The following is a 13,092-nucleotide window of genomic DNA, read 5'->3' as shown; positions in this document are numbered from 1 at the left end:
GGCTCCAGCTTGCTTCAATCACTGCCCTGGCTGCGTCCTGCTCTGCATTTTAAATTCCCGAATGTGGAGAAGCGCAGGGAAGCACAGATTGCCCTGCACAGCAACCTCGGCGGTGCCCCCCCAGCTGCAGGGTGGCTGCTCCATCTTCCCTGCACTTGGAAGAACCATGGGCTGAAATTTGCTTTGGGAGAAGCACCCAACGCACATACAGACCGCCCTGTAAACCATCAACTGCTGTCACCCACTACTGTACACCGCCACAGGCTGGAAGGGACAACAGCTACTGCAGCCTTCTGACAAGGGAGCGAGGGGGGACCGTCCCAGCCTGTTCGGCCAGAGGGCTCCTCTTCCTCCCGCCTTCACTCTAACGCATCCAGAGGCAGACGGAGCGGGGAGCGCTCACACAAGTGCTGTGGGCAGATCTGTGTCCCGGTGGGACAGGGGTGAGCCACGAGGGGAAGCTCAGCTGTGCGGGCAGCGTGAGGAAAAGCTCCAAGCCTGCGGCAGCAGCGGCGGCGGGAGCAGGAGCCAGCGGCACAGCGGAGCAGGGTGGGCAGCTCGGGAGAAGAGCCGAAAACCATCGCTTGCAGCTCGACGTTCATATTAAAAGCACCTTCTTCCACTCCAGAATTCAGTGAGGGGAAGGTCTCACCCACCCTCTCCAGTGGTAAAGCTCCCGCAAGCTCCAATACGCTCTCACTTTATAAATTCCCATGTTTCTAGGATGCCGTTCCTTACTGACCTCACCTCCCCATCAAACAGGGACTTGGAAAAGCCATGCCCATCCAGGCTTCAGATATGCTGAATTTCCTATCAACACTCACAGGTGACTGGAGTAAAGCCCGCCCGAGGCTGCAGGGACTGGTGACACCCCCAGCCCCCGCGCAGGGCTGATTTCAGCTCTGCATTTCCCTTCTCTTCCTGGTAAAACATCTGCTCTTACCCAACACAACTGGGGATCGGACCTACATCGCTCCCTTGCTGCTGGGATCTCGCCACACTTCAGATTGTACCTAAAAATTATTCCAGTATTTGCTTCCCGTCCGTTGTTTTTTTTTCTCCACTCTTCCCCAGGAACGGGCACCCAAGCAGGAGGTGCAGCCTGGCCCCACCAGCTCTGTGCTCCACAGAGGACTCATCCAAATCCGAAGTGGTGCCGATGCCTTTAAAATGGAGGCAACTTAGAGGAATTAGTGAGCTTGAGCGCAGTTGTCTTAACCTCGGCGTCAGGCTCCGCTGATCCTCGCGGGCACCAGCCAAGTGGAACCATCCTTCAATCCAAGCAGTTTTATCAGCTTTTATTAGAAACACCAGCACATTTCAAGTTTCCTCTTTTTGATCACAAATATAGTATTTTTCCTCTTTTTAAGTACACAGCATGAGACACAGCATCAGGGCTTTCCATCTTTTTTTTCCTGTTTTTTTTTTTTTTTTTTAACAGCAATTTCTTTTGGACAAGCTTCGGGTTTAGTGTTCACTGACCTCATTCCCAGCCCCAAATTTTGACATCTTGAATTGCTGAAGACATTTGCGTGGGCAGATGAATCCGATGGTAGTGAAAAAGGTACAATAGTTAAAAATTTGCAAGTAAAAGTTGAAGCAGAGACCCTCTCCAGTTAAAAAGGATGAAGTGGCACCTCAGGATTTTCACGGGGACAAAAGTACGGGGACAAAAGCTGAGATAAAGATTTGCTCTTTTCCCCCCTTCTCCCCTACCAGTGTCCCAATAAAAACGTTAAGGCCGGAGGAAGTGGTAACTGGGTGTGAAAAGCCAAGTGTGCCCTGGCCCGTGGAGCCGAGACACCTCGAGCTCTCAGGGATGGTGCTTTGGGCTCCTCGGGTTGAGCTCACACCTACGCTGGGAAATTTTCCCTGGACTTCTTAACTCCGAGAAAGCAATCCACTGAGGGGAGGAGGAGTGAGTATCCCAGGGCATGGTGACAGGATATTAAAGGGAACATGTACATGATTTGTTATTTTTTATTCCACAGAAAACCCTCAAATCTAGACTCAGAGTTAACAGCAGAAAAATAGTGTTAAAGTCAATAGGTTCATATTTTACTGTAGACTAAATAAATTAGCCTAGAATTAACTCAATACTCTCTATTTTCCTTTCATTGGTGATCCTTCTCTAAATTAATGCAGTTTTTAAAAAGCAACGGCTATTAATAATTTATTCCAGTTAACCCTTATGGATGAACACCTGCGAAGAAGAGTCGATGTCTGGGAACCATTCCCCTCTCCTCTCCCTCCCCAAAAAGGAAACAATCTCTAAGGGTGTTGTAAAACAGACGTGCTAGCTACAATATCCATGGATCGTGCCTCTCCTACCGCTGCCTCTGGCTGCTCCGGGTCATGAGTGAATCGTCATAGCTATGTCTTACAAAGAACATGATCGAAAAAAAATATATAAATAAATAAAAACCTTAAACATTCTTACATGGATTTTTAAAGAACAGAATACATGTTAAAAACTTCAGTAATTTATATCAATTTTAAGCAATACTTTATATACAATGGAAAAAAGACATGCATAGTCCAAATACAATGTTGAAAACAGCATTTTCATAACAAAAAACCCAAACACTAAGTGTTAATACCATGTACATGGATTCAAGAAGGACCACCCTTTTTGTCTGTTGCACACAGTTTATTTAACAATATGATATTATAAGTAAGAAATGAGTTTTTTTTTTTTCTTTTTACCATTCTATACAGTGATTGAATCTTCTTGGATTTTCTTATTTATAGTAATTATAGAGCTTGCATGATTTACACTAGAATTGCTTTCCTCGTTTCAAGTTTCACACAGAAGAAAGAAAGAAAAGAATGTTTCTTCTCTATCCAGATCAGCACGGCCTAAGAGTGATCATCCCTATTTTCATCTAAGACCAGTTTTATCAGAGAAACAAAGCAACAATTTCTACATCTGCAAGACAAGGATTTTGGCGTTGGCCAATGTGTGCAAGAGTCAATTCCTATCTTCCCAGGGGTAATACTTCAAACTCCTGCAGAGTTCACTATAGAAAACAAAAATCTTCCCGCCATGTGTCAAAGTTACCGGGATACGCTATAATGTTGCATTATTTCAGGAAACAGTTTCTGAATATTATTTTTTTTTTCTTCTTTTAAACGCAAATGTTTAAAGTCTTGAAAATACAAATAAAAAATATGAATATAATGAACTTGTTTTCCCCGTTAAAAAAAAGGTATGAGTCAACAGCAACAAAAAAATAAAAACCAAAAAAACCCACAAAAGAGACCAGATATTTTAACCGCCTGGCTTTAACAAAAAAATATATTCTTTGTATTGTTTTTTTTTCTTTTTATTTTTAAACAGCAATTAATTCTTCCATCTGTAGGAAGCAGCAGTTCCATCTAGGATTCAAAACAACCCAGATGTCTGAATTTTTCAGTACAAAATATCCAAGAACACGAAAGGAAAGAAGAAACAAAAGTGATGCTCCCATAATGCTACAAACCCTCCACAAATTTCTCTAATGTGTCCCCGGTGGTGTCACCGACCAGAGACAATTCGTTAGACAACGCACTGCGGTTGGGGGTGTTTAGTTGGGGAAGCATTGCACTCTGTTCTGGGTTGCCCAAGTGTCCCTGATCCATGGAGCTAGCCATAGTGACTGCGAGTCCTGGGTGGGGGGAACCAGTCTGGGGAGAGACGTGGTGCGGTGACGGTTGGGGCTGTATCCGGGGTGACGGGCTGGAATGTGGCGGCTGGGACTGGGGACGGGGAGACTGAACGGGCGCTGGGGACCGCACCTGGTTGCTGAGGGAGGTGGCGATCTGCTGGCCAGGGAGATGAGACGCCTGCGGTTGTCCTGAGAGCATGTGCTGCTGTGGGCTCATGGGGTTGGGCTGCCCGGGGGACCCTATCTGCTGCTTCATCTGCTGCTGCTGCAGGATGCGCTGCTGCAGGGCCTGCTGGATGTTGGGGGCGCCGTCCGCCCCCAGGCCCGGCTGGCCCATCTGGTTCAGCTGTCCCATCTGAGCCATCTGTCCCATGGAACTGCCCTGTATGGATAGGTGCTGCTGCATCCGCTGCTGCTGCATGGCTTGGGGGTAACCTCCCGGGCCCTGGGGCTGCTGGAACTGGTTGTGTGCTGCCATCCCTCCTGCCATGCCGGCCCCTCCCTGCTGCTGCTGCTGCTGTTGCTGCAGTAGCTGCCGCCTCAGGATCTCGCGGTACTGCGGGCTCATGTTGGCCATGCTGGGGTTGTGGCTGGGGTTCATGATGTTGATCGCTTGTCCCTGGGGGTTCATAGCTCCGATCCCTTGCTGCTGCGGGGGGACGCTCGGTCTCTGCACTCCGGCTTGCATCGCGTTCATGTTCTGCAGTCCCGCCTGCGCGTGCATGCCCGGCTGTTGCATGCCGGTCTGCGGCTGCTGCATCCCGGGCTGGGGCTGTATCCCTGCTTGCGGCTGCATCCCGGGCTGGTTCGCCACGTATTTGGCCGTTCTTTGCTTTATAAAAGCTGCCATAAGCTGAGGGTTGGATTTAAGGATATTAAGAACCTGCTGCTGCTGCTGCGGAGAACTCGGCGATTTCAGGGTCCTCAGCAAGTCCTGAAGTGCATTGGGGGTGATGCTCCGCGGCGGCTGCTGCACGCCCGGCATCCTGGGCCCGGCCACGGCTTGCGGCGTCGCCATCGGCATCACCGGTCTGGCCATCCCCGGCTGCATCGGCTGCTGCTGCGGCATCGGCGGCGACTGCCACTGCCCGGGCTGCATGTTGGACATCACGGGGCCGCTCACGGGGTTGGGCCGGGGTACATTCATGCTGACTTGCGGCATCTGGTTCACCGAGCCCACCGCGGGGTTCACGAGTCCCGGGCGGCCGGGAGGCAAACCATTGTTCATGTTGTTGACCCTGTAGAGCTGCTGCTGCTGCTGCTGCTGGGCAGCCTCTCTCTCGATCTGCCGAGCCGCTTCCACGGCGGCCGGCGGCGGCTGAGCCGGAGGCGGCGGCGCCGATACCGGGTTTGCGGGTTTTCCTGTCGAGACGGTGGTGGGGGGCTGGGTTCTGGACACGCTGGGAAAGCCGGCCGGTGACATACTTACAGGGGAGGGCTGGGGCTGGGGAGCGGGCTGCGGTGTCTGCGGTGTACTTGGCTGCTGCGTAGGGGTACCGGGCGTTGCTGAGGTAGGAGAAGGCAAACTTTGCTGAGGCACGTTTCGGGTGTTCATGGTAGCCATCCTTCTGCGCATGAGCTGAGCCTGCTGCAGGCGGTGCTGGATCTGCTGCTGTCGGAGCTTGTGTTTGATATTGAGACAGAATGGCACGGGGCATTTGTTCTCTTGGCAGTGTTTGGCATGGTAGCAGCAAAGAGCTATGAGCTGTTTGCACACAGGACAGCCACCGTTGGTCTTGCGCTTGCAGCCCTTGGTGTGCTGGACAACCCGTTTCATCTTCTGGCAGGATGGCAGAGAGCAGTTTGCGTTGCGGCACTGGCAGGCGTGGACGAGGGACTGGATGCAGCGCTGGATGCTCAGCCGTCGCGACTCCTGGGGGCTCTTGGACTGCTGCTCCCCTTGGTTGTTGCTCTCGTCATCCAGACCCAGGCCCCATTTAACCATCTTGTGGTCATGGCTCTTAGTGTTGTAGCAGTTGATGCAGAGGTCGTAGTCCTGCAAAGAAAGAAAACCCAGAGCTCAGCTGCTGACAGGGCACGAACCACACGGGCAGAGAGCAGCGTGGTGCCAGGGGAGCAGCACCAGCCCCTGTGCAGGCACTCACTGGGTGCCTGTGGGCACAAGCACGATGACGGTCACACGCTGTCCACAGCTGCCACTTCACAAGTGTACTCAGGCTGCGCAGCCTGTCCAGCCAGTGGGAGTGGGCTTTGGGGCAGGGAGGGCAGCAGCCTCAGCAAAGCCAGCCTGCAGTCACAGCTCTTCACTGTGGCAGGTAACAATGCAATTGGGGCTATCATTGTGTCATTCTCTTACATGAAAAAGTCTTGCAGAATTATTTCTTTTTTCAATTTTTCCCTTTTGAAGATATTAACTGTTTATTTTTCTGTGACGCCTACTGGAGTGCCAACACCTCCAACTAGTAAGATAAATCTATGCTCACTCCTAAAAAGTAGGGTCTGGCTCTCCATTTATTTATCCTTAGTGTAATTACTGACTAATAATTGCTACCCTTAAATACGTATTTTTAAAAATCTCTAAACAAGAGCAGGTTTTGTGCAAAGACACACTTACCTGAAACCACCCCCCCCCCCATTTTTTCTGCTCTTTCCCTTTTTTGGCTGGAGGAAGGGCACTCCCTTACACAGAGGTAGCCAGAGGCAGCCTAAAGGCCCTGCCTCCTTCCACCACCTAATTCCCTGAGTGTGTCCAATCCACGTCCTGCAGCCTCACCTCAAGAAGCTCTGCTGAGTGCTCTCCTCAAAGAGATTAATTAAGACTCTTCCCCCCACAAACCTGTCAATAACTTGCAGTGTAAAAATGGGGCTGCACTTGCTCAAACTTCTTTTATTCAGCTACAGCCAGAGGTCAACACAAGCCCACCAAGAAGCCTCAAGTGTACCAGTACAGTCCCATGGGTAACTTCTCTCTAACACAAGTCCTAAAATTTGAGCTATCTGGGCTAGGGGAAGGTGTCCCTGCCCATGGCAGAGGGGTGGAACAAGATGGTCTTTGAGGTCCCTTCCAACCTAAATCATCCTAAGATCCACAATTCTTTAAAATTAAGTTAAAAACTTGTCTATGCAGAGGAGCAGTAGCAGAATAGACAATGAAGCAGGAGCCGTTCCAGAGGATTGGTGTTTTCCAGGTCAACCAACTAAAGTCACTTATTCTAGGAGAGGCACCCACCTCTTCTACCCACCTAGCAGTCACCTCCCCTTAAGGCTCAGCAGCCCTTTACCAGGATGGGCTTAATTTGGAGGAACTTTGGGCAACATCCAAAAACAACCCCATCAAACTCAGCTGTAGGATGAGAGAGGGCCAAGTTCTGAGGTGCCCCACATGTACATCACTGACAGGGCAGTGCCACCAACCCTCACTGACAGGGCAGAGCCACCTGTGCCCCACACGTACCTCACAGACAGTGCAATGCCACCTGGTCTCCACGTGGTGCTTGCACTCATTGCACGTGTAGACGAAGCGATCCTGTCCCTGGGTGTGCAGCTCCACCAGCATGCACAGCGTGGACCACTTGGATCGGCGCAGGGAGGAGAATTCCCAGTGCTTGTCTCTGGCCAAGGTGAGGAAGGCATCTCGCCCGTCCATCAGGTCACAGCTCAGCAGTGGATCCGGGTCCACAATGGGGTGCAGAGTGTTAATCACAGGCCCGGCATGTAAATGAATCACAAAAAAGACCTGCAGGTAAATGGGGAAGAAATAAAAGGGAAAGAGGTCAGTTAATGTTGCAGGAAGGAGCTCGTGCTCTCTGTGATGGTGTGCTGCAAACCCTGTCTAATTAATTTAGTTTAGGCTAATCTCTTCCAATATGTTGTTATGCAACAGAAATACTCCTAGCCCAACCACAGGGTTTATTCCTCCTGATTTTTCAGTTCTGAAGCTCACTGTGCTTGCATTTACAGGAATAAACCCTTCTCTTTTTACAGCAGATCTCCACAGTACCTCTTTATGCTTCTCCATGGTGGCGTAGAGCTTCTGAGACAGGTCATTGGACACATTTGGCATGCTGGGCTTCTTCTTGTTAGCTCTGCTGATGCTGCTCTTATTCTTGTTGGTTTTTTTGTTGTTCTTTTTCTTGGCATTCTTGCTGTCGCCCTGGCTCCCCTGCAATAAAGGCACAGGAAAGATGTTACACTTTGGAGAGCTCTCTCCCATTCACCGGGCTCACAGTGACACACTTCTGCTGTCAGGAATAGAACTTTGTTCCAATGCCTGCAAATCAGCCCTCCTGTGTTAAATATATCCTATCTTCTAGGAAAAAATCAAAAGCCAAACTGGCAGGCAAACAAATCCAAACACTGTTTTAAAAATAGACTTTTAAAGTATGTATACATTAAAAAATTCCCATTTTACACTGATTATTTTTCCTTCTCCAACATCGTACTTCAGCTTCCACAGCTTTAGATCTTGCAGCTGATGATAAAATGACACAAATAATATGGACTTAAAATTCCAGGAGTGCAGTACTTTCCTTTGCTGTGCATTTGGTATGTCACATATTTGCTTGAGCTCTGATTTAATGCTTGTTTTTACTGAACAGATTTAGGGCTAGGACACAGATAAGAACATGCAAGATTTGAACTGAAACCAACAGAACACATTATTCTCCATCCTGCAGACTTCCAGCTGCACGTCAGCTCCCACAAGAATAATCTCCAAAACCTCCACTTGTGCCCAGTTACAACACAGACCACAGTGGCCATACACTGAATATCAGATGTCAGTAAAGAGTGTGAAAAATAGCAGATGATGCTATTTAGATGACCTGGGAAAACAGAAATAACTTTTAGAGTTCTCATGTCCCTAAAAAATCAAACCCCAAGCCCTTGGCAGGGAGGGCTCAGGAAAAACCCCTCTCCAAATTCTAGAGTTTTGGTCAACATAATATTAAAAATAAGCTACTGAAATATGTGGATATATATAAATATAAATATACACACATATGCAAGCAAGTTCCATGAACAGTATGTACAAGCAAACACAGGGTTTATCCACAGGCATGTTTATTCCAGGAAAACAAAAATATTCCAGCTGCAGAAAGCAATTCTATTTATAGATTGCTGCCATCCTTCCATTCCATAAATTAGGTTTGGACAGGAATTCCCTGTCCACTCCTGGATTCTCTCTAACTAATTTTGTGGATTTTCTGACCAAACCTGTTTGGAAATTAAAATTAGACTATTTTATGGGAAACCAGACAGAGCTGTAAGTGACTTGAAGGGATTCAGAAGTGCCTTGTTTTATGTTCCCACCTTGACTGCCCCCAAGTTTCCTCCCACTGATGGAATTGGAGCCTGCTCTCCTCTGCCTCCACATCCTAAAGCACCAACTGAGATCTTAAAATTTAAACACCAAAAGGAAGAACAGGCTAAAACTTCTCAAACAAGCCAAGTCTAAGTTTTCTTTCTAATCCACCTTTATCAAGTTTATATTTGGCAAACTGTACAAAGTATTCCAGGCTGTTTCAAGAAGTTATAGGGTTGTGCTTGTACCATTTCATTCTGACATCCAGCCAGAGATGCTGATGGACAGTTCCTGGGGGAGCCTCACCCCTTCAGAACCTGTGCCAAGAATTCTGAATATTTACCACCTCTTCAGATTCCCTTTGACTGATACCTGCAGCACATGTTCACTTGCAGGAAGCTTTCTCTTCACATACACAAAATTCAGTACAAAGGATTTAAGATTCTGTGCCATTTCAGTACCAAGATCCATGTGGTCCTTGTACCCATGGAGATCCCCACTGCTGGGCACTTTCCTCCATGAAGTGACCCAATTTAGGTGTCTGCACTGAGGAAGTCCTCATGCTTTTAAATTTGGTCCTTTTCCTGAGTCAAGAGGCAAAGAGCCCACTGTGCCATGCTTGGATGACACCTCAGCACCCTGGGTGCAGGCTGGGTCCCAGGGCTGCCCCAGGCATTAAGTGGGAGCACAGGGATGTTCCCAGCCAAGGCTGAATCCTGTCATTTTAGGCCACAACTCATCTGAATTCACAGTGAATTCTTCTGGCCTTTCCTGCCCTCCTAGATGCAGAGTAAAAGCTCACACCACTGTTTTCCCTGATTTACTGGAAGTGATTCTGTTAGCAGGAGAGGGCTGCAGCCTAATTCCAAGCTTTGCCTTATACAGCAGTGTTTGCTGAAGTATCTCAATATTCAAAGTCACATTCAGAAGGCACCAAGTGAAAGCTGTTAACTTCGTGGTTCCATAAAAAACATAGCCACAAACTGCATGAACTCTGAAAAGAGCTGCTAAGGTTTAACAGAAGGAACTTACTGACATCACAGAATTGATGGATTAAGGTCCATCCCTCCACATCAATCCCATGTAACACAGACTGAAGGCAAACAGTCACAGCATCTAAGCTTAAAGGGGGCTTTCCCCAGGTAAAGCTTTTGGTTCTTCCTCAATCTATTAGACTTCAGATTTTCCTACAATTTATTTTCAAAACATCTTGCTGCAAATCTCAAGTAAAAGGGACAGTATAAAAGTGCTGAGACCATTTGGTTGCAGATAAAATCGAGATAGAAATAAAAATGAATTATGACATTCTGTCCAGGACCCTGAAAAACTTGGTTGTTGGGTTTCTGCTTTATTTATTTATTTATTTATTTATTGCTTGGTTGGTTTTTACAGACAAAGAGAGAAGGTTGGTGAAGGAACAGCACCATCAGAATCAACATTTCCCACCAACGCAAAGCCTGTAATAAACACTTTTAAATTTCAGCCCTTTACTGTTGCAAATGACTACAAGTACCTGTGCTTAAATAACAGCCACATTTCATTCAGCTTTGAAAAATCCAGCACCTTTCAATATGCAAATGCTGGAGGTGCTTTGCAAAGGTGTGAACCAGAAGCTCAGCCAAATGACTGTAAGCAAATGTAGCGTGGCAAAAGCATCTTAACACATTTCTCTGAGAAGAGAGATGCTGAAGTGACATAAGTGACTTCTGAGTCTGTTAAAAAAACCCAAACCAAGCCATCAGAAGATTTGTTAACCAAGAAGAAAAACAGAAATGAAGTTAAAGGGACCCCTGATTTTATGTCTGCTGTAAATGATCTTTTCTAGTTTATTTGATGTGACCTCTCTATATATTTAAGCATTAATTACCAGCTTTGTAAGCTAAGGGAAAATATGGCACAGAAAGCTAACCCACCTCTGTTGTTTCACTAGCTGCAGTGCTCTCTTCCTTCTTCCTCTCCTCCTCCTCTTGCTCCAACTCCTTAATGCTTTCCTCCAGCACATTGGGCCAGAAATCACCTTCAAAGTAAGGCAGCTCCTTGGCACTGGTCAGCCTGTCCTCAGTTGCTTGTTTGAAGATGTCCTGTTGAGCACATCACACCAGAGCAGGAATAAATAAAGGAAGATCACTTAGGAGAGAGAGAGGAGAACCAGAGACTCAGCCCAGAGCTGCACTGAACAGCTGGGTCTCACCCACAGCCATGAGCTGCTCCTGCCAGGGTTCCTTTTCTGGGGCAATCCTGGCAGCCCCACTCCCTGTTCCATCTGAGGATCAGTGCTGAGGCTTTCCTGAGCCCCATCATGCCATCAGTTCATATTCCTGGCATGATGGAGATATCAAGATACCCCTGGAAAATGCAACTGACCCCTCCCTGGTTTCAAAACCCCCTTAATGAGGACACCCAGATTTCCCAGCTCTTTGCCACATCAATGACAAGACTTCTTAGAGGCTGTTCCTACTCCACACATTTAGGAACTGTCACTTGCCATCAAAATATCAATTTTTTTTCCAGCACTGTCACTACCATTAAGGAATTCTTGTAAATTTTAGCATGAAAGAAGTGGCAAATGCTCCCTTTGCCACCTTCTACTTATTTCCTTGGGTACTTGTGTGACATTCTCCAGTTATGAAAATCATTCTTGTCATAAGGAGTTCCTTTATTTCACACTAGTGGGGTCCAGCATCCCACCTGCTCCTCCAGAATCACCAGAAACAAACATAAAACCTTTCTTCTACAAACCTTGACAAGCTCCATATTTCCTTGCCTAGAAAATGCAGTGAAAGAAAAATACACAAAGGCTCTTGCAGATTGCCCTTCATGCAGACACCAAACCTAAGGAATTTTCAGCCTGAAAGGCAGAACTTCAAGAAAATCTGAGAAAATTAAGATACTGGCTGAGAATAAACCCCTTGTACAATATTACTCCACTTTTCAGGTGTTCTGAAACAACAGTAGCTCCCTTCAAATGAAAACACTATAAAAATTAAATCACAGATGAAATAGTAACAAACCTTGTAGTCATGAATTATTCTCTCAGCAAATGCCTTGTCCAGCATCTTCTTATACCATTCTTGCAATCGTTTGGGTTTGGGTATTTTCTGGTCAGGTGGGTGGCAATGAAAGATGTAATCATCTCCTTCACTGGGGGGACAGGCCCAGATGTGCCCTGTCACATACCTGTGTCACACACAACAAACAACATCTGTGACTTCCACCAAAAAGCGAACTCAAACCTAGTTATAAATTCAGACCTCCGACTTTATTTTTTAAATTTCATTTTTTTTTCCCTTTGTAGCAAAGATGCTGAGGCAATAATCCGTATGTTGACAAGGGATAAGGTCAGGGATATAATAATGAAGCTTAAACATCAAGTGAACCCCAGATCAAATGATGTGCTGTCAGTTTAGGAATCCCAACAATAAAAACCACCTTAGTGACAAAATCCCAATTTTTCTCTCCACTGCAGAAGTTTGCTCCACATATCTCAGAGAAGTCAGAAGGAAACAGAGAGTACCCCGAGTGAAAAACCCACTGAAGAGCCAGATTTCTTTCTTCCCCATGATGTCACTCACCCAAGTTTCTTCACGTACTCCAGGTACCCGATGAGGATCTCGTGGTACACGGCAGTTCGGAGGCAGCGGGGCCGGAAGAAGTGAATGCTGTCAAGGTAGGAGATGTACACACGCCTGCAGGGACAGAGGGAAACACACTCAGGGCTGCCTGAACTCTGCTCTGTCAACTGACAGCTGATTCATGCATCAGACAAATGTGCAGAAAGACAAATAAATGCTGATGGGATTTTTAAAGCGGGTTCAAGCATCTTAATGTGGTGCAAACAGTGCTCAAAAGCAAGAAGAGGGGCAAAATTAAAAGCAGAATCAAAAAAAATGTAGTATTTTTGTTGTGATATTTGTTTTTCCCTTCAAAATCACCTGCAGTCCCACAGTAGGACAGATCTGTGCCCCAGGACTGAAATGCATGTCCCAAATGTGAGTGTGCAGTGGACTGGGAGATGCCCAAGGAGGGTACCTGGTGCTTGGAAAGGGGACAGGGAGGTACCTGGTGTTTGGAGGGGGGGACAGGGGGGTACCTGGTGTTTGGAAAGGGGGGACAGGGGGGTACCTGGTGTTTGGAGGGGGAGGACATGGGGGTACCTGGTGTTTGGAGGGGGGGACAGGGGGG

The 13,092-nt window shown here is 47.3% G+C and overlaps 1 protein-coding gene across 10 annotated transcripts in view; it reads right to left on the bottom strand.

Annotated features, from left to right (window-relative positions):
- Positions 1–1,283: 1,283 nt before the first annotated feature.
- CREBBP (CREB binding protein) overlaps positions 1,284–13,092 on the bottom strand; it is a 96,055-nt gene continuing 84,246 nt past the window's right edge. For all 10 annotated transcript variants that reach the window (XM_062503785.1, XM_062503786.1, XM_062503791.1 and 7 more), the window contains 6 exons: positions 12,483–12,596; positions 11,922–12,087; positions 10,824–10,991; positions 7,609–7,770; positions 7,063–7,344; positions 1,284–5,643 (listed from right to left, as the gene is read on the bottom strand). In XM_062503785.1, the coding sequence (XP_062359769.1) occupies positions 3,475–5,643; positions 7,063–7,344; positions 7,609–7,770; positions 10,824–10,991; positions 11,922–12,087; positions 12,483–12,596 (3,061 nt within the window). In that variant the 3' untranslated portion in view covers positions 1,284–3,474. The remainder of the gene's footprint in view (positions 5,644–7,062; positions 7,345–7,608; positions 7,771–10,823; positions 10,992–11,921; positions 12,088–12,482; positions 12,597–13,092) is intronic.

The sequence above is a fragment of the Cinclus cinclus genome, chromosome 16, assembly GCF_963662255.1.
Source record: "Cinclus cinclus chromosome 16, bCinCin1.1, whole genome shotgun sequence".
Classification (NCBI taxonomy): domain Eukaryota; kingdom Metazoa; phylum Chordata; class Aves; order Passeriformes; family Cinclidae; genus Cinclus; species Cinclus cinclus.
Note: the sequence above shows the minus strand (reverse complement) of the source record. Positions and strands in the feature narration are given on the sequence as shown.